Raw genomic sequence first — 22,499 nt, 5'->3', positions numbered from 1 at the left:
TAAAAAACCCTAACTGATAATTAAATTCAGCAAAGTTTCAGGATACAAAATAAATGTACACAAATCAGTAGCTCTGCCATACATCAACAGTGATCAAACTGATAAATAAATCAAGAACTCAACTTTTTTTTATAATAGCTGCAAGAAAAATAAAATACTTCTTAGGAATATACCTAACCAAGGAGGTGAAAGGTCTCTACAAGGAAAACTACAAAGCAGTGCTGAAAGAAATCATAGACAAAACAAACAAATGAAAAGACATCCCATGCTCATGGATGGGTAGAATCAATATTGTGAAAATGACCATACCGCCAAAAGCCACTTACAAATTCAGTGTAATTTCCATCAAAATACCACCATCATTCTTCACAAAAGTAGAAAAAAATTTTCTAAAATTTATATGGAACCAAAAGAAGCCCACATAGCCAAAGCCAGACTAAGCAAAAAGAACAAATCTGGAGGCACCACATTACCTGACTTCAAACTATACTCTAAGGCCATAGTCACCAAAACAACATGGTACTGGTATAAAAATAGTTATATAGACCAATGCAACAGAATATAAAACTAAGAAATAAAGCCAAATACTTACAGTCAACTGATCTTCGACAAAGCAAACAAAACATAAAGTGGGGAAAGGACACCCTAATATACAAATAAGCCACATAATAGAAGAATGAAACTGGATACTCCTCTCACCGTATACAAAAATCAACTCAAGATGGATCATATAGTTAAATCTAAGACCTGAAGCCATAAAAATTCTAGAGGATAACGTTGGAAAAACCCTTCTAGACATTGGCTTAGGCAAAGACGTCATGACCAAGAAACCAAAAGTAAATGCAACAAAAACAAAGATAAATAGATGGAACTTAATTCAAATAAAAAGCTTCAGCACAGCAAAAGAAACAATCAGCAAATAGATAACCCAAAGAGTAAGAAAATATCTTCACAATCTATATTTTTGTATTTTTGACAAAGGATTAATATCCAGAATCTATGAGGAACTCAAACAAATCAACAAGAAAAAAGAAAAAAAAAGATCTCATCAAAATTTGGCTAAGAACATGAATAGAAAATTCTCAAAAGGAGATACACAAATGGCCAACAAACATATAAGAAAATACTCAACATTTCTAAAAATCAGAGAAATACAAATTAAAACCATAATGTGATACTGTGATACTACCTTATTCCTGCAAGAATGGTCATAATCAAAAAAAAAGAAAAAAAATAGTTGTTGGTGTGAATGTGGTGGAAAGGGAACACTTTTTACACTGCTGGTGGGAATTTGAACTACTACAACCACTATGAGAAACAGTGTGGGGATTCCTTAAAGGAACTAAATGTAGATCTACCATTTGATCCAGCAATCCCACCTCTGGGTATCTAACCACAGGAAAAGAAGTCATTATGCAAAAAAGATACTTGCACACACGTTTATAGCAGCAACACACACACACACATATATATACATATATATATACACACATATATACATGTATATACACACATATACATACATATATATACACACATATATATATACACACATATATATACATATATATATACACACACATATATATACACATATATATCACATTGCCTTTATGCACTTATTGATTTATGGGCCTTTGGGCTGGTTCCATATGTGTGTATATACACACAAACATACACCATGGGATACTCATCAGCCATAAAAAGGAACAAAATAATAGCATTTGCAGCAACCTGGATGGATTTGGAGACCATCATTCTGAGTGAAGTAACTCAGGAATGGAAACCAAACATTGTATATTCTCACTCATAAGTGGGAGCTAAGCTAGGAGGATGCAAATGCATAAGAATAATACAATGGACTTCGGGGACTCAAAAGAAAAAGTGCGAGGGAGGTGAGGGACAAATGACTACACATTGGGTACAGTGTACTCTGCTTGGGTGATGGGTGCACCAAAATCTCAGAAATCACCACTAACAAACTAATTCATGTAAGCAAACACCACCTGATCCTCAAAATCCTATTGAAATAAAAAGAATTAAATTAAAAAAATAATTAAAATAATTTTAAAAATAAATTTCGAGACTTTTAGTCATTCTATTTGAAGAATTCTCACATTTTGGAGAAAAAAATTCATGTTTATTAGAATTTCACTTGTCATTGTTTCTGATAAGAAATGTGTGATCTTTTAAAACATGCATCTCCTCTCCATTAGCTAGTGAATAATGAAAAAATAAGTGAGGCTAGTAGGCTTTTGTGCTTTAAGCATACAAGGAATAAGGCTACAAAGTTGGGTTGATTTTGACAAGCCAATTTACTTTCTCTTGTTTCTTATGCACAGAATTTACTTCTAAGCTGTTGGTTCTTTTAAACTGGTAGAGTATAGGAGCCAAAAATAAAACTCTAAGCCCCCTGACCAATTGAATGGACTTTCCTTTTGGCCAAGGGCATTCCTAAATTAACCTGAAAAATTATTTCAGGCCAAGATGAGAAGGTGGGGGTCAGACATGCCTCATTATCCTCTCTTTCTGTTGAAATCCAGGCACAGCTGTCCAGCATTTACCACTAAAATAGAAACCTTAAGACTGGCAAAGCAGACTCTTTGTAGCAATAAGAGATACCAACATGACAAATAGTAGGCCCTGAAATAAATTAAAATATTTTACCACAAAATATATTTCTTTGACATATTTTGAAATGGCCATGTAAAGCTGTCTATGGTGGGAAAAAAATCTATATTCTGTAAAGAATCCTTTTCCCTTTCCAGATTTTTTTTTCTGAGCCAGGAGAGAATTAACTAAGAGTTTCGCACCATAAGTTTGATAGACTTTTACAATCTATTCTCTCTGAATCCTGCTACATAGAGGCTTCATCTACATATTAAAAAATTTAGTATCCACAACCCCTTATCTTAACATTGACACTGACTTCTGTTGATTCCAGGTCTTTAGATAAACTCTTTTAACCAATTGCCAATCAGGAAATCTTTAAATCCACCTATCATCTCCCTAGCCTAAGCTTCAAGTTGTTCCACCTTTCTGAACTGAACCAATGAACATCTTACATGTATGTATTATATCTCCCTAAAATGTATAAAACCAAGCTGTAGCTCAACCACCTTGAGCACACATTCTCAGGATTTTCTAAGGCTGTGTCACAGGTATGTCCTTAACCTTGGCAAAATAAACTTCTAAATTAATTGAAACCAGTCTCATATACTTTTTGATTTACGGGTGGATTTTGCCAAGGTTGAGTAAATGTCCAGGAAAAAGGATCATAAAATCATAGGAACATCTGTGATCTGTGCTTCTTCCAAACAGCATTTGGGAGATTTCAACATTCTGCGGGCAGGAACGTGCAGTAAAGAGGAAAGTAAAAAGGGGAGAGTAAATAAAAGGGGCAAGCGGGCTGGGTGCGGTGACTCTCGCCTGTAATCCCAGCACTTTGGGAGGCAGAGGCGGGCAGATCACCTCAGGTCAGGAGACCGAGACCATCCTTGCCAACATGGTGAAACCCCATCTCTACTAAAAATACAAAAATTAACTGGGCGTGGTGGCACGTGCCTGTAGTCCCAGCTACTTGGGAGGCTGAGGCAGGAGAATCACTTGAACGCGGGAGGCAGAGGTTGCAGTGAGCCGAGATCACGCCACTGCACTCCAGCCTGGCGACAAAATGAGACTCCGTCTCAATTAAAAAAAAAAAAAAAAAAAGCCGGGGAGTGGGGGCTGGGTGTGGGGGGCAAGCAGTTGCATTCTTTTGAGGCTTTGATCAGCCCTCACTGAATCCATATTTTAAACGAAGAAAGAGAGGGTAGAATAACAGTCAACGAGGTATTCATCTCCTTCTTAGTGAATCTGCATTTTTACTTAAGATAAAGTAAACACAGAGTAGAGGAAGCAGCAAAATATGAATTCATCTCAAGTGAGCTGAGAGATGACTCCTAGTCCTATTTCTGTCCCTTACCTGTGAAAATAAGCTATTCATTTACATTGTCAGGGTGACTTTCAACCATTTTAGGATAAAGACCTTGAGGCCCACAAGGAATTATCTTGTGAGCACATTGAGAGGGAGCACCCTGGGGAAGTTTGTAGCCTGTCTTTTTTTCTCGTCTGTGCCAGGCTGGAGTGCAGTGGCGCGATCTTGGCTCACTGCAACCTCTGCCTCCCGGATTCAAGTGATACTCCTGCCTCAGCCTCCCAAGTAGTTGGGACTACAGGCATGCGCCACCAAACCCAGCTAATTTTTGTATTTTTAATAGAGACGATGTTTCACCGTGTTGACCAGGATGGTCTCAATCTCCTGACCTCAGGTGATCCCCCCACCTCGGCCTCCCAAAGTGCCAGGATTACAGGCGTGAGCCACCGCGCCCAGCCGAATCCTGTCTTTGTAGCTATGGCTTCAAGACAAAATGGGAGGCAGTTTGGAGAGACTCAGTTTTCAAGTTTCACTTTTTCCTTTGGCAAATTGAGTTTGGGGACCGAAGATTTTGATTTTTCTTTCACAGATCTTTGAGTACATTAGAAGAAATGACTTCTAAAAGATATAATCTGTAAATCACCTTAAAATACAAAGTAGAAATTAAGCTAGGAAAAATACGATATCGTGGAATCAAAATACTTCGATTAAGATATAACTGTGCCGGCCGGGCGCGGTGGCTCACGCCGGTCATCCCAGAACTTTGGGAGGCCGAAGCAGGCGGATCACGAGGTCAGGAGATCGAGACCATCCTGGCTAAAACCTTGAAACCGCGTCTCTACCAAAAATACAAAAAATTAGCTAGGCGTGGTGGCGGGCGCCTGTAATCCCAGCTACTCAGGAGGCTGAGGCAGGAGAATGGCATGAACCCGGGAGGCGGAGCTTTCAGTAAGCCGAGATCGTGCCACTGCACTCCAGCCTGGGCAATGGAGCGAGACTCCCTCTAAAAAAAAAAAAAAAAAAGATATAACCATGCCACTTGCTAGTCCCATAATTTCAGAAAACTCTTATAACTTCTCTGGGTCTTGGTTTTCTAATCCATAAGATAACAATATTATCTTCCCTGTCTGACTCATATAATTATTTTGACGCACAAATGAATGTGATTTGACAAGCTTACAGCTTCTGGAATCATGTAAGAAAATAATATTGTTAACGCCTCACACCTCATTTGTAAGTTGTCTACATTTTGGCACCAAACCTCATTTAACTGGAAATAAATTCACACTTGTTAGAAGTAAATGGCACTGAAAAGCATTTTGCTCATTAAAAATTAGTTTAACATGTGGATGACATAAGTTTAAATTAATGAGACAGATGCACAAAAATTAAATTACTCAAGAGTTTAAAAATTAAGGAAAAACTACTTTACAAAATTCCCTTATAGATATCTGGAATCATCAGGAAATAATCTGACACTCTGTTATACATACATGGAAATTCAGGTTGCAATGCCCTCTCTTCAAGAGCAGATGACAATAGAGGTACCAAGTTAAATACCTCTAGATTTAGAGAAAATAACAATGATGACACATGCCACTGTGGTGTCTGAATTTCAGCAGGAATGAGTGCATCTAGTCTATCACCACACATTCCAGAACAATTAAGACAGTATTTTGATCCAATGATATAAACATATGCTATAGGGATAGTTATCAAAGGACTAAGTATAAAACCCTGCAAATGTACTTAATTCATGATGCCCCAACAGGTCAGCTCCACTTAAAAAAAAATAATTAATATCCATGGCGATAGCTTCACTCTGCTAGTAAAAATGCTTTACAGGTAAACATGTTAGTGGCCACAAATGTCAAATTCCTCTAGACTTCAATTCTTTCACTGTGAAAGAGATCACATAAATTTTCCTCTCTCATAGGGGTTGTGGTGAGGGTCAAATGAAGTGACACATTACAGACCTGAGTAAAGTAAAAACGCTAAATATATACGGTACTCCTTTGGTTACACAGGGAATTGCTTCCAGGAATTCCACGGACACCAAAATCTGTAGACGTTCAAATCTCATATTTAAAATGACATATTGTATGCATTTAATATATGCACATCTTCCTGTATATGTTTCAATGCCTAGATTGCATATAATACTAATATAGGAGTTATTAAGAAATAATTTTTAGGGAGAAAGTAAGGGTAAAGGTTCTCAGTGGAAATTTTCCTGTAATAAAAAGTAACCCCCAAACCATTTCTTTTCTAACAAAAATGCGGCTTTAAAAGCCAGGCTGGCAAGCTGTAATAGGCAAATGCCGGCGATTAGAAAGTAGGTCCACCTAACATGGACAACATGGCAATTCCCGCCATCTTCTCCTTGTCGCCACCTGTGCCAAGTGTAATGGCCACCTCCAGATAACACCAGGTGTTCAGAACATCATGGCGACCCTCATTTGCATATTAAAGGACTAAGGTGGGAGGGCCAGGTTTCTGGAAGCTACATAAATGACACACCTGGTCAAACCAATCCCCTGGGCCCTGTGCAAACAAAACACCGCCTCCTCCAGCATCCCAATATAAGCAACCACTTTTCTGCCGCACATGTGGTTCCTCTTTGATCCGAGCCCCCCTCCCTCTGTCTCTGTATGGGGGAGCTGTTTTCTTCTTTCTTTCTTCTTTCTTGCCTATTAAACTTTTCATTCCTAAAACCACTCCACCTGTGTCCCTGTCGTTAATCCTATCAGTGGGAGACCAAGAACCCTGGTGTTCCTCCAGTCATCAAAGCCATATCAATACCTAATACAAAGTAAGTGCTATGTAAATATTGTATTTCTACTGTATTATTTTTAATGGATATATTATTTTTATGTGTTTTTAAAAATATTTTCTTTTTTATTTGTATACATTTAAGGGGTGTAAGTGCAATTTTGTTACATGAATATATTGCATTGTGGTGATGTCTGGGCTTTCAGTGTATCCATCACTCAAATAATGTACATGATACACATTAAATAATTTCCCATCTTCCAGTCCCTTCCTTCCCCACAACCCTTCTGAGTATTCATTATCCATCATTCCATACTCTATGTCCATGTGTACACATTATTTAGCTTCCATTTTTAAGTGAGAACATGCAGGTTTTTTCTTTTTTATTTCTGTGTCTGGGTTGTTTCACTTAATTAAGATAATGGCCTCCAGTTTCACCTGTATTGCTGCAAAAGACATGATTTTATTTTTTATAGTTGAATAGCATTCCGTATGTGTACATATGCCACATTTCTTTATCATTATCTGTTGATGAATATTACAATTGATTCTGTATATTTCCTACTGTGAATAGTACTGTGATAAACCTGTGAGTGCAGATAAGTTTTGATTTAATTATTTCTTTTTTGGGGAGTAGATACCCAATAGTGAGATTGCTGAATTAAATTTCGTTCAAATATTTTTGATTCACAGTTGTATGGATATAGAAAGTACCAATACACAGGGCCAAATGTATCACTATAGTATATTTTTAATAACTGGACTACCAATTCCCTGAAGCAGTAATTTAACTAAGCCACCATTTTATTTCAAACACTGAATGACACATGGTAATTTAAAATTGTTTTTATTCAATAAACAACAAACACAATCACAAAACTATCAAAATGTCTGCCATTATGTATCTCAACAGAGAAGTTGATAGATTGAATTTTTTGTGATTTGGGAGTATTGTAAACATTGTTTTTAATTACCCCTACCTCCCCAAAAAAAGTAAGCAAAGAAAATAAAGTGACTTAAATCTTTAAACCATCCAATAATAAAATTTATAATCAAAATAATCACTTTACTTTATAATCTCTTAAAGCAATACAACTTGTCACGGTTGTGTAGCACTTATTCATTCATAAAATTTCTTAGCTAACCAATTATTTATTTTTGTTTCTTTAATAAAACATCCAGTACAAAATAATTCTTAAATTCAACATTTTTCTTGTTATTATTGTACTGATGGGAGAGTAAACTACTATATTTCTTTTGAAAATCACCTGTACTAGGTAGCAATAATTAATATTTTAAAATAATTTTCATGAACTACTTGATAGTTAGATACATGTTTCATAAAAACTATAACTCAAGTTAAAAATAAGAAAGTATTTTTCATCATAATGTAAATTTAAATCATTATATATATATATATGTATGCGTGTATAAACATACCTACACATAAGTGAAAGGTTAAGTAACCTTTGGTATATCTATATAAAATTAAAAGCTATCCTTGTGTATTTAAATTGCAAATTATGAATCTATATAAAGAATATATATAAAGTATATATATAAAGAATATATAGATTATGAATATATAAAGAATATATATTATAGATTATGAATATATATTATATATAAGTATATATATTATGTATTATGAATATATATTATATATAAGTATATATAATATATTATGAATATATATTATATATAAGTATATATAATATATTATGAATATATATTATATATTATATATATTATGAATATATTATATATTATATATATTATATATTATGAATATATTATATATTATATATATTATATATTATGAATATATTATATATTATATATATTATATATTATGAATATATTATATATTATATATATTATATATTATGAATATATATTATATATATTATATATTATGAATATATATTATATATATTATATATTATGAATATATATTATATATATTATATATTATGAATATATATTAAATATATACAACATATAACATATACAATATATATTCATAATATATAATATATATACTTATATATAATATATATTATGAATATATATAAAGAACATATATATCTATATATGTTATATATATCTATATATGTTCTATATATCTATATACGTTCTATATATGTGTTCTATATATATGTTCTATATATATGTTCTATATATATATATAGAACATATATATAGAACATATATATATATTGCAATGGAGATATATGTGTATATATATCAATCACCAGGCAGATATAATTCATACAAAGGGAACTAGACAGAAATATGAAATATGTCAAAATATTGTTTGCATTTGTTCTGGTCACGGGATTTTAAGTTTGGCTTTATATTTTTTGACACTTTTTTGAAATTTTTCTTCAATGATAAATAATATTTAGGATTTTTTTTTAAAAAAGAAGTACATTTGTCAAATCTAAAAAGAGCATGATTTTGGCTGTGGGTTTGTCACAAATAGCTCTTATTATTTTGAGATACCATCCCATCAATACCTAATTTATTGAGAGTTTTTAGCATGAAGCACTGTTGAATTTTGTCAAAGGCCTTTTCTGCATCTATTGAGATAATCATGTGGCAAACCCACAGCCAATATCATACTGAATCGGCAAAAACTGGAAGCATTCCCTCTGAAAATCGGCAAAAGAGAGGGATGCCCTCTCTCACCGCTCCTATTCAACATAGTGTTGGAAGTTCTGGCCAGGGCAATCAGGCAGGAGAAAGAAATAAAGGGTATTCAATTAGGAAAAGAGGAAGTCAAATTATCCCTCTTTGCAGATGACATGATTGTATATCTAGAAAACCCCATCGTCTCAGCGCAAAATCTCCTTAAGCTGATAAGCAACTTCAGCAAAGTCTCAGGATGCAAAATCAATGTCCAAAAATCACAAGCATTTTTATACACCAATAACAGACAGAGAGCCAAATCAGGAGTGAACTCTGATTCACAATTGCTTCAAAGAGAATACAATACCTAGGAATCCAACTTACAAGGGATGTGAAGGACCTCTTCAAGGAGAGTTACAAACCACTGCTCAACGAAATAAAAGAGGATACAAACAAATGGAAGAACATTCCATGCTCATGGGTAGGAAGAATCAACATCATGAAAATGGCCATACTGCCCAAGGTAATTTATAGATTCAATGCCATCCCCAGCAAGCTACCAATGACTTTCTTCATAGAATTGGAAAAAAATACTTTAAAGTTCATATGGAACCAAAAAAGAGCCCGCATCGCCAAGTCAATCCTAAGCCAAAAGAACAAAGCTGGAGGCATCATGCTACCTGACTTCAAGTTATACTACAAGGCTACAGTAACCAAAACAGCATGGTACTGGTACCAAAACAGAGATATAGACCAATGGAACAGAACAGAGCCCTCAGAAATAATACCACACATCTACAACCATCTGATCTTTGACAAACCTGACAAAAACAAGAAATGGGGAAAAGATTCCCTATTTAATAAATGGTGCTGGGAAAATTGCCTAGCCGTATGTAAAAAGCTAAAACTGGATCCCTTCCTTACACCTTATAGAGAAATTAATTCAAGATGGATTAAAGACTTACATGTCAGACCTAAAACCATAAAAATCCTAGAAGAAAACCTAGGCAATACCATTCAGGACATAGGCATGGGCAAGGACTTCATGTCTAAAACACCAAAAGCAATGGCAACAAAAGCCAAAATTGACAAATGGGATCTAATCAAACTAAAAAGCTTCTGCACAGCAAAAGAAACTACCATCAAAGTGAACAGGGAACCTACAGAATGGGAGAAAATTTTTGCAATCTACTCATCTGTCAAAGGGCTAATATTCAGAATCTACAAAGAACTCAAACAAATTTACAAGAAAAAAACAAACAACCCCATCAAAATTGGGCAAAGGATATGAACAGACACTTCTCAAAAGAAGACACTTACACAGCCAACAGACACTTGAAAAAATGCTCATCATCACTGGCCATCAGAGAAATGCAAATCAAAACCACAATGAGATACCATCTTACACCAGTTGGAATGGCGATCATTAAAAAGTCAGGAAACAACAGGTGCTGGAGAGGATGTGGAGAAATAGGGACACTTTAACACTAGTGGTCAACTAGTTCAACCACTTGGAAGACAGTGTGGCCATTCCTCAACGATCTAGAACTAGAAATACCATTTGACCCAGCCATCCCATTACTGGGTATACACCCAAAGGATCATAAATCATGCTGCTATAAAGACACATGCACACGTATGTTTATGGTGTCACTATTCCCAATAGCAAGGACTTGGAACCAACCCAAATGTCCATCGATGATGGACTGGATTAAGAAAATGTGGCACATACACACCATGGAATACTATGCAGCCATATAAAAGGATGAGTTCATGTTCTTTGTAGGGACATGGATGAAGCTGGAAAGTATCATTCTCAGCATACTATCTCAAGGACAAAAAACCAAACACCACATGTTCTCACTCATAGGTGGGAACTGAACAGTGAGAACATGTGGACACAGGAAGGGGAACATCACACACCATAGCCTGTTGCAGGGTGGCAGGAGGGGGGAGGGATAGCATTAGGAAATATACTTAATGTAAATGACGAGTTAATGGGTGCAGCACACCAACAAGGCACATTTACACATATGTAACAAACCTGCACATTGTGAACATGTACCCTAGAACTTAAAGTATAATTTAAAAGAAAATAAAAAAAATAAAAAATAAAAAGAGCACTAAAATGGAGATTAGGTATTCTAGAGAATATATCAGCTCCAAATGGAATCAAGGAGGATATAAAGTAACTCAAGTCTCTGGGCACCTAACAGTTAGGCCTCACCTCTATCTTTAGTGAAGGATTTGTACTTCAGCTAAAAGCCTCTTCCAAGCTAAAGGCAGCTCTCAAGCATTAATAAGGACACCTAATTCATCATTATGCCTTGCAAGTGCCAGCATGTGTCATTATTTTTAGGATGAAATGTAAATGCTTTGACGGCAAGCATTACTTCTTCAAAGTCTACATTTACAAAAAAAATAAATAAATAAATAAATAATAAAATAAAATAAAATAAAATAAAATAAAATCTATTCAAAATTGAACATATCCTAAGGGGAAAGTATGTGAAATAGAATCTACTACTCATCTCAGGGTTCGCCAGTTTGTCGACTCATTTTCAAAGGTGCATGGCTGAATGTCTGTGGTAATAGATACTTTAGTGCTATTAGGTTGGTGCAAGAGTAATTGTGGTTTTTTACCATTTTTTTTAATGGCAAGAACCTCAATTACTCTTGCACCAACCTAATAGTTGAGTTTCTATTGTCTACTTCCTTGACATCTCTATCTATCTATCTATCTATCTATCTATCTATCTATCTATCTATCTATCATCAACATATGTTTATTCAAGACTTAAACTGTGCACTGCTGATATATTAGTAGGTAAACGAGATAAGTGTGCTGCCATCAGGATGAGTGAATGAATACATTATAGCAGGAACCACTGGCTGCCTCCCACAGCAACTTCCTTTCTATTACTTATCTGTAAAAGAAACAGTCTTTCACAATAGAATCTAAAATTGCTAAAAATGCTAAGGTTTTACCTTTGCATGGATGCATAATCTAGTTTGGAGAATCTTCTTGAAAAATTCTCCTCTTTCATAAAAAATAATGACCTTGAAGGACAAATGCCTCCTTTTTCTGCTTTGATTGTGTACATAGTTTGATGAAGACACAATATGTATATCTTTAGCGACCATCATGATTCTATGAGGAACCAAGGTTTAGAATAAGTCAGTAAGTTGAGGGTTGTTATATGGAGTGATGTAGAGGACAATGAAAAACAAACCTGAGGTTTGTTGACACTGTTGAGCTATGAAATAAATCATAACATTGTCATGCTTCTGGCCCTTTTGTTATTTGAGTTAATAAAAGTCCTACAGTAGAACAGTTTTTGTGGGTATTGTATACATTAAAGGAATTCTAATTCTAACTTCATAGTCCCTTTGTATTCAGGTCTCCTGATTTCATAAAATGTAAAATAACATGAAATAACAAGGTTTACATACAATATATCTCATATTTTAAGTCATAAAAACTTTCAGCAAGTCCTGATCTTGATAATACCTGAAAGTTGATGCATTACTAATCTATATTCAACTGGCATATTACATACAAGTAAAACACTGAATATTACTGAACTGTCTCATTGTCTTCTAACATTTCTTTCTAAAATTCTGATTTGAAAAATAAATTTAAAAGATTCAAAAGTCCTTGTATGATCTACCTTTGTGTAAGTCTCTCAGCTTAATATCTGCAGCTCATGAACTCTGGGGAACCAGGATTTGTTTTATACACTCCTAACCTGCTGGAATGAGGCATGCTTTTGATTAAGAATGAATGTAGGAAATAATACTTCCACTTATCTCCATTAATTAAGTTGTCAAGAAAATGAAAGTATTTCTAATGCAGTCAAATGCAACTCCAATTCATGAGAAATTCCAGAAAATAAATTTAACCTAAATAATGTTTTTGATATTTTAGGTATTGGGCTAGCAAGTTTCAGGAAAAAGAGAGAAAAGAGACTCACCTTAAATAATAAATCCTTCTTCCCATAACGAAGCTCCTTCAGCTGGGCTTGGATTTTTTTTGACTGTAAGGCAAAAACATGGATAAGTTGTGTAACTCATTTATATTTTCAAACTTGAAGATTAAAATACTTTCAGACTTCACAGGAATACATTTTGCAGCCAAGCAAAGCACAGTCCAACTAGTTTAGAAGTAAAGCAGAAACCCTTAGCTCTGCTTTGAGAGTCAGACCTCTGGACATCCTAGGCAGAAAGAGAAAAACCGAAGCTTGTTTAAAATGTTATTTAAAGAAAGTCAATTATTGTTCTTCCTCCAATCCACAACTAAACACACAAAATTTCTGTCACCCAGGCATGGCCAACAATCTAATTTTAGATGCTAATTATATCTGTACATATGCATGCCTCATTTTTTTACTACTTATTTTCAATTACTTTTTTTTAATTAAATTGGAATAAATTTGAATTTGACATATGTCCAGGTAAAAGCAAATGTGATCGGAAGCAAGAAAAGCTGCTACAATACTAACACGCTGAGCTGAATGTTGTTTGCATTTTAGAGCAATACACTTTTTAAGAGGGCCATCACTAATAGGAAAATACTTAAAAAGAAAATCTTTCTCAGCAGTTTGCTTTGACTACCACATTTAATTACGGTCCCTTAAGTCACAGAGTTATGATGATGTATTTTGAATTTTTCAGGACAGTCCCAATTACTAACATTAAATATAAGGACTTCAGATTATTGTATTTCTGTACCTAAAATTATAGGTACTGATTCTTTACTCAGGCAAAAAACAAACAAACAGAAAAAGAAAACCACTACCACCAATAACCAATAACACACACACACACACACACACACACACACAGAGAGAGACAAATAAATAGATTAGCATGATCACATGAAGGAAAAATTGATACTTAAAATGTATTTGAGTGGAATTATAAATTAGTATCATCACTTGGGGAAACTGACAGTTTCTGATAAAATTAAACATATGTACATTGCATTACACTGCAATATGTCCTAGGTAATTACCCAAGAAGAATTATAACACATACAAAAATGCTTAGGACATCTTTATTCATAATAGCCAAAAGCTAGATAAAGCATATATGTTTAATAAGAAATGAAGAGATAAATTGTAGTATATCCATGACATGGAGTACTAGACTACTGCTGAGCAATGAAAAAGGAATGAAGTACTGAATTACAGAACAACATGGACAAATTTCAAAAGCATTATACCATGTGAAAGAATCCAGTAACTAGAAGCTATATTTTGTACGATTCCATTTGGAAAACATTCTAAAAGGCAAACAAATAGGGACAGAAATCAGTTTAGTAGTTGACATGGGCTGAGGGTGGGGGTGAAGATTCAGTGTAATATAGCAAGAAGACATTTTGGAGGGTAATGAAAAAATTCTATGTTTTGAATCTATACATTGGTCAAATCCATCAGACTGTACACTTAAACTAGATAAATCTCAATAAAATTAAATTTTATCTCGATGAAATTAAATTTTAAAAGCAGCTGGCTGCAGTAGGTAATAAACCCATGATCCTTATGTCACTATTACATGCTAGTAAACTGTGTTGATATACAAGCCCATTTTTAATAAAGAATGTCTGCCTATATGGTAGAAATATAATTTTCCAAGCTTACAATGCATGTATATGTTTTCCACTGAACCAACTGCAAGTTTATTGTGATTCAGTTTTCTATAATATTCAGAACTTTTTTTTCTTGAGATGGAGTCTTGCTCTGTTGCCCAGGCTGGAGTGCAGTGGCACATTCTCAGCTCACTGCAACCTCCGCCTCCTTGGTTCAAGCAATTCTCCTGCCTCAGCCTCCTGAGTAGCTGGGACTACAGGCACACACCAGCATACCAGACTAATTTTTTTTGCATTTTAGTAGAGACAGGGTTTCACTGTGTTGTCCAGGCTTGTCTCGAACTCCTGAGCTCAGGCAATCTGCCCACCTCAGCATCCCAAAGTGCTCGGATTACAGATGTGAGCCACCATGCCCAGCCCCAGAATATTTCTAATTATGCAATGTACTCAATTTGTGAAGTGGGAGCTGTGTTATAATGGCACAATAATTTTTCAATCATTGTTCAATGCTATAAGTATGATTGATTCAAGTGGAAACTTGAATTTGTTGTCAATGATGCACCACTACAAGGTTCTAATATTGGAAACACAGTTTTTTCACAGATATTTCTATTATAAGACACCTGCATTTCATGATCCATTGAATCAGGAAGTTAACAAGAAAGAACAAAAAGAAAACAAAATGAAATAAAATTAAAAAAAAAGAAAAGGAGACAGGAAGAGAAGGAGAGAGAAAGGGGGAGGTAAAGAGGAAGTGGGAGAGAGGAAAAGAAGGAAAGAGGAGGAAAGAGAGGAAGGAAGAGAGGGAAAAGGAAGGAAAGGAAAGGAAACGAAAGGAAGGGTAAGTTAAGAGTGAGATATGTTAATAATTCTGTATCACTTAACTCTGTACAAAGCAGCAGCAAGAATTTATGGTTTCTCACAGGGTAATTGATTTGTTTTCATTTCCATAGAAAGTCACCTTTCTTTTGATATGGATACTGAAGGTGAAATGCATGATGCATAAGAAGAAAAGAGACATGATTGAGTGTACCTAGTTGCCAATGGCTTTTATGAATGAAAACTCACATTGAACCCTCAGTTTGACTTTATTCTTCTACTTCAGAATCACATTTATTACATCACTGTCTGTCCTCAGCTTCCCAAGTGACTCAAAATAATATTTCAAGTACAGCATCTATGTCTTATTATGTTAATTTACTCTCTGTATTAGTCTGTTCTCACACTGCTGTAAGGAAATACCTGAGACTGTGTAATTTATAAAGGAAAGAAGCTTAATTGACTCCGAGTTCTGCATGGCTGGGGAGGCCTCAGGACACTTATAATCATGGTGGAAGGCACCTCTTCACAGGGTGGCAGAAGAGAGAGTGAGTGCCAGCAGGGGAAATGCCAGATGCTTAAAAAACCATTGGATCTCCTGAGAACTCACTCACTATCAAGCGAACAGCATGGGAGAAACTGCCTCCAAAATTCAATTACCTCCCACCAGGACCCTCCTTTGAAATGTGGAGATTATGGGATTACAAATCAAGGTGAGATTTGGGTAAAAACAAAAAGCCAAACCACATCATTCTGTTCCAGCCCCTCCCAAATCTCATGTCCTCACATTTCAAAACAGTCCTTCCAACAGTCCCCCAAAGTCTTAACTCATTCCAGCTTTAACCCAAAAGTCCAAATCCAACATCTCATCTGAGAACACAATTCCCTTCTGCCTATGAGCCTGTAAAATAGAAGCAAGTTAGTTACTTCCCAGATACAATGGGGGTACAGGCATTGGGTAAATATACCCATTCCAAATGAAGAAATTGGCCAAAACAAAGGGGCCACAGGCTCCATGCAATGCTGAAAGCCAATAGTGCAGTCATTAAACCTTAAAGTTCCAAAATTATCTCCTTTGACTCCATGTCTCACATCCAGGTTATGCTGATATACGAGGTGGACTCGCATAGCCTTGTGCAGCTGCACCCTGTGGATTTGCAAGGTACGGCCCCCCTCCTGGCTGCTTTCATGGGCTAGCATTGAGTGCCCATGCCTTTTCCAGGTGCACGGTGCAAGTTGTCAGTGGATCTACCATTCTGGAGTCTGAAGGACGGTGGCTCTCTTTTCTCACAGCTCCACTAGGCAGTGATGCGGTGGTGACTCTGTGTAGAGCTCGAAACCCACATTTCCCTTCTGCACTTCCCTAGAAGAGGTTATCCATGTGGCTTCCGCCCCTGCAGGAAATTTCTGCCTGGACATCCAGGCATTTCCATACATCCTCTGAAATGTAGGCGGAGGTTCCCAAACCTCAATTCTTGACTTCTGTGTGCCCACAGGCTCAATACCACATGGAAGGCACGAAGGCTTGGTGCTTGCACCCTCTGAATTAATGGTCTGAGCTGTACCATGGCCCCTTTTAGCCACAGCTGGAGCTGAAGCAGACAGGATGCAGGGCATCATGTCCAGAGGCTGTACGGAGCAGGGAGGCCCTGGACCCAGCCCATGACACCATTTTTCCCTCCTAGACCTCTGGGCATATGATGGGAAGGGCTGCCATGGAGGTTTCCTCGTCCCTTGGAGACATTTTCCCCATTGTCTTGGTGATTAACATTGGGCTCCTCATTACTTATGCAAATTTCTGCCTTTGGCTTGAATTGCTCTCCAGAAAATGTTTTCTTTCTTTCTTTTTTTTTTATTGCATTGTCAGTATGCAAATTTTCCAAACTTTCATGCTCCACTTCCTCTTGAACACTTTGCTGCTTATGAATTTCTTCCACCAGTTACCCTAAATTATCTCTCACAAGTTCAAAGTTCCACAGAGCTCTAGGGTAGGGGCAAAATGCTGACAGTCTCTTTGCTACAGCATAGCAAGAATCACCTTTGTTCCAGTTCCCAACAAGTTCTTCATCTCCATCTGAGACCACCTCAGCCTGGACTTCATTGTCCACATCGTTATCAGCATTTTGGTCAAACCATTTGTCAAGTCTCTAGGAAGTTCCAAACTACCCCACATCTTCTTGTTTTTTTCTGAACTCTCCAAAGTGTTCCAACCTCTGCCTGTTAGCCAGTTCCAAAGTCGCTTCCACATTTTCAGGTATCATTACAGCAGCACCCCATTCCCTGTGGTGCCAATTTACTGTATTAGTCTGATCTCACACTGCTATAAAGAAATACCTGAGACTGTGCAATTTACAAAGGAAAGAGTTTAATTGACTCACAATTCCACATGGCTGGGGAGGCCGTCTAAGATAATTCTGCTTTACATGGTTATCATTATTTTGTGCTGCTGATTTTAGAAAACAATAATTTATTATATCTCTCACAATTTCAAATGCACAGTTGACTGGCATTTTCTCCCTGCTTTTCCAATCTGCTGTCCAGGACTCGTTTACAACCAGGTTTCTCAGGAAAACAGGCTTTCTTCTTTTTTTTTTTTTTCCCCTCAAACTAATGTTGATGAATATCAATGGAGAGTGGGAGATTACTACCACATATGGTGCACATGAGTTGCCAAACTGCATGTCAATTCTTCCACATAATTGATGCTCTATCTTTCAAGTGTCAGAATGGTTGCCTTTTAACTATTTGAGGTGTTCATTTTTAAAACATAATTAAAGTGCATATTCTGAATGTACAGAATATCATTTAAAATTTTCCACATAACTTGGAATTATTATCAAAACATCAATTATTCAATGATTCATTCAGGAACTACAATAAAACCTTCTGCATTTGATGGCCTTGAATGACTAGATTTTTTTGACCTTTGCTATCATTATATATACATTTTTTTAAAAAAATGTTTTAGGGGTTTTCCTCACAGTTACTCATCTCTTTGTTTCTAGCACTCTTGTAATTTTCAGTTAAAAGCAAAATCCTGGCTGGGTGCGGTGGCTCATGCCTGTAATCCCAGCACTTTGGGAGGCCGAGGCAGGTGGATCACGAGGTCAGGAGATCAAGACCATCCTGGCTAACACAGTGAAACCCTGTCTCTACTAAAAATACAAAAAATTAGCTGGGTGTGGTAGCGGGCTAATAGTCCAATAGTCCCAGCTACTCAGGAGGCTGACGCAGAAGAATGGCATGAACCTGGGAGGCGGATCTTGCAGTGAGCCTAGATCGTGCCACTGCACTCCAGCCTGGGCAACAGAGGGAGACTCAGTCTCAAAAAAAAAAAAAAAAACCAAAAAAGCAACTTCCTGTCTGAGGATTTAAGGAAAGATTATGCAAAGAATAAATGCATTCTGGGTGGGTACATCTCTTTTTTATAATATATATTAATTCAAAACCCAGTTAACACTTAGATTGTTTTATTTAACTTGTTAGCAACATTTTGAAAAGCTAAAATTATCAAAAGGATAACCTTCAAACAATTAGTGATTTTAAATACAGTTCCAGATGTTGGTGACTGTGAGTCATAAAGTTTTCATAGGAAGATTTCACGGCAAAATTAAAGTTGCTAATAATGATAACATTGTCTCTATAAGAAAAGACAAGGAAGATGAAAAAGTAGGCAGCCATGATAGGATATTTTAGCTCAGCTTTTTTATCCCATTCAGGAGATTATCTTTCAGTCTGAGATTTTTGCTTCCTATAATTTCATGTTCAAACAGCATTTCTTTGATAAAATAGGAGTGATGATTTTGGTAGATGGTGTTTATAGTAGCTTCCCTTGTGAATGTTATCCTCTGGCAAATTAAAACAATGGCAATCTTCTGGGTGTCAATGGGATTTAGATATTTTATTCTATGAATACTGACAGTTGAGGGTCACTGATCTAACAGGCAATCTCCATTTTAGCTCCTAACCAAGAAAATATATTAGTATTTTGTTTTTGGTAGTGATGGTGAATCAAATAATTAAATTTGCCACCATATTGTTTTGAAATTGTATTGTGACAGACAAAAACACATGCCTGCCCCATTACCGAGAATGTTAAGCTCTAAATTTATTCCATAAATACATAATGACATACAGCAAATAAATTGCAATGAACCTATTACAATACATTTCAATAGTAGGCATAACAATACATTTCAATATTAGGCAACACTAATACATGAAGTATCTAACAATTCAGGGATAATATATTCTCAAAGGCATTGAGATGAAGAAAAAATGCGAATTATTCTTGAACTGACAGACTAAACAATAAAGGTAAGCCCATTTTTACTTCTGTGCACCACAGATATTTCTTATAGGAGCTTCCTCTCTTTCATATACATGAGTGTCATGTGAACCCTGAACACATATAAATCATATCAGAATATAACTTCAATCTAGATATTTCTTATTCAAAACATCATTCTACCTTGCTACCCTCTTGTAAGTAATACTCACAACCTGCACAAACCACATTTATACTATTTCCAAAACCTAGGAAATATAAACAATGTACAAGTCTATTTGTATTCAAATAGAAAAATACAAAGAAATGAAATGCTACACTAGATCAGATCTACAAACCATTTAGGCTAATTTTTCATCCTACGGAACATCATCTTTTAGTTTTTGTGTATTAAACACTTCTATTCATGCCATATATAATATTATAGGAAAGATATTATAAAATGGATTGTTACATTGCATGTTATTTTGTATTTGTGTTACTGTTTTTTTTTTTTGTATTTGTGTTAATGATTTTTTCTTGTTTTTCAAGGAGAGTTTTCACCTTCTTTAACAAATCTTAGTTTGGGCTGGACACAGGACCACTGATCTAGTGACATTTTCCAGACTCGCTTCAACTTAGCTCAGCATGTGAGCTAGTTTTAGCAAATAGGGTACAATGAGATAGAAGAGACTATTTCCTGGGTGGACTCCTGAGAAGCAACGCTTGTGCTTCACCAGGTTATCTTCCCTTTCCTTCCTGCTGGAAGAGGATAGTGACAGAAAAAGATATTTTTGAATCAATGGTCATGCCATAATTTAAAGACAATAGAGCTGTTTTAGAAACTCTTCGCCTTACTTCTAGACAACTCTGAGACAAAGGGTAAACTTGTTTTAACTTGTGTAAGCAACTTTTCTCATTGCAGCTAAACTTCCTTCCTTCCCTCTACTTCTTAGGTATAAGACATTCATCATGTTATGAAGCCACTCATGACTGTCCCTTATCATTCATAAGCTATTTCTTGAATATATTTCTCGCACATTTAATATATCTTAGTGTGTGCTTCTTGGAGGATGCAGCTAAAACAGTGACTCTTGTCTCCTCTCCTTGAGTCATAAACAATCACTTATCATGACAGTATCATTCCTATTTCATTGATACTACTAAGGCTTCTATGAGCTACATTTTCACATTACAGAGTCATAAGAATAGATTTGGAGATGAGAAATATAGAAAAATGATTATTTTAGTTAAATCTATGTTAAGCAGAATGACATTTCCCCCTGAGAAATATATGAGACAATTTTACTACACAGCAAATAGAACCAATGAATGTATTGATTTTGTATGGTTTATGGACAAGCCCGGAATCTTCACTCTGACAGTCACTTGCCACTGCAAAACTTTGTAGACATCACATAGAAAGTACAAGAGAGGGGGAAAAAAAAAGGAAAATTTTGTGGACTCCCAGTAATTTGCTATTAAGGAAGTTCTGATAGTCCAGATAAGGAAGAAATCCAGAAAAAAAAAATCTACAAAGGTGACCATTACCTGCCTTTGTTAATTTTTTTTTTCCTTTTGGCTATTGCAATGTTAAAACACAAAGATACCGAAAGGTTTAAAATATATTATATTTTTCTATTTAAAAATTGGCATTTGTATTAGGAGGAAAAAGAGTTACCAGATGTCTGAGTTGAACAAAAATCTGACAATAATACTGTTTTTATCTGGTGAAAGCTAGAAGCAGCAAAAATTTACTCACCTCTTCTGCGTGAATGCCACAGAGCTTGTTTCCTGACAAGAGTTTGTTTTTCAAGCTTTTATTCTGAGGAAGAAAACAAAGTTTTATTGCAAAGAAGAGACAAAATATTAAGAATTTCTTCAACTATGTCAACATTATTGCTTTATGTTCTGTTCAAAAATTAGAACTTCATGATGTAAAATGTAATGGATTGGTGTAAAACTGAATCAAATCTGTAAAGTAAAAGATTGTTTTTTATTCATTTAAAATTTGGCATATTAGCATTAACACATTCATTTAAAAAGGTAATTTCTAGTTTTATTCTATTGTGGGGAGAAAAGATAATTGATATAATTTCGTTTTTGAAAAAAAAAGTTAATTTAATTTTTTGTGTGTGTGTTTGTGTCCTAAAATACAGTCTATACTGGAGAACTTTCCATGTGTATGCTATAGCTGTTGGGCAAAATGTTCTGTCAATGTCCATGAGGTCCATTTGGTCTGGAGCGCAGTTTAACTCTGATATTTCTTGTTTTTTTATTTATTTTTTTTGAGCGAAGTCTCACTCCGTTGTCCTGGCTGGAGTGCAATGGTATGATCTCAGCTCCCTGCAACCTCCGCCTCCCAGGTTGAAGCTATTCTCCTGCCTCAGCCTCTCAGGTAGCTGGGATTACAGATGTGCACCACCATGCCTGGCTAATTTTTTTTGTATTTTAAGTAGAGATGAGGTTTCACCATGTTGGCCAGGCTGGTCTTGAACTCTGAC

General features: G+C 35.6%; 1 protein-coding gene across 2 annotated transcripts in view; it reads right to left on the bottom strand.

The window, feature by feature from the left end:
- Positions 1–22,499, bottom strand: part of LUZP2 (leucine zipper protein 2) — a 580,933-nt gene that overhangs the window by 150,370 nt on the left and 408,064 nt on the right. For both annotated transcript variants that reach the window (XM_009460116.5, XM_521872.8), the window contains exons 6-7: positions 21,758–21,820; positions 13,294–13,356 (exon numbers count right to left, since the gene is read on the bottom strand). In XM_009460116.5, the coding sequence (XP_009458391.2) occupies positions 13,294–13,356; positions 21,758–21,820 (126 nt within the window). The remainder of the gene's footprint in view (positions 1–13,293; positions 13,357–21,757; positions 21,821–22,499) is intronic.

Source organism: Pan troglodytes, chromosome 9, assembly GCF_028858775.2.
Source record: "Pan troglodytes isolate AG18354 chromosome 9, NHGRI_mPanTro3-v2.0_pri, whole genome shotgun sequence".
Taxonomy (NCBI): Eukaryota; Metazoa; Chordata; class Mammalia; order Primates; family Hominidae; genus Pan; species Pan troglodytes.
Note: the sequence above shows the minus strand (reverse complement) of the source record. Positions and strands in the feature narration are given on the sequence as shown.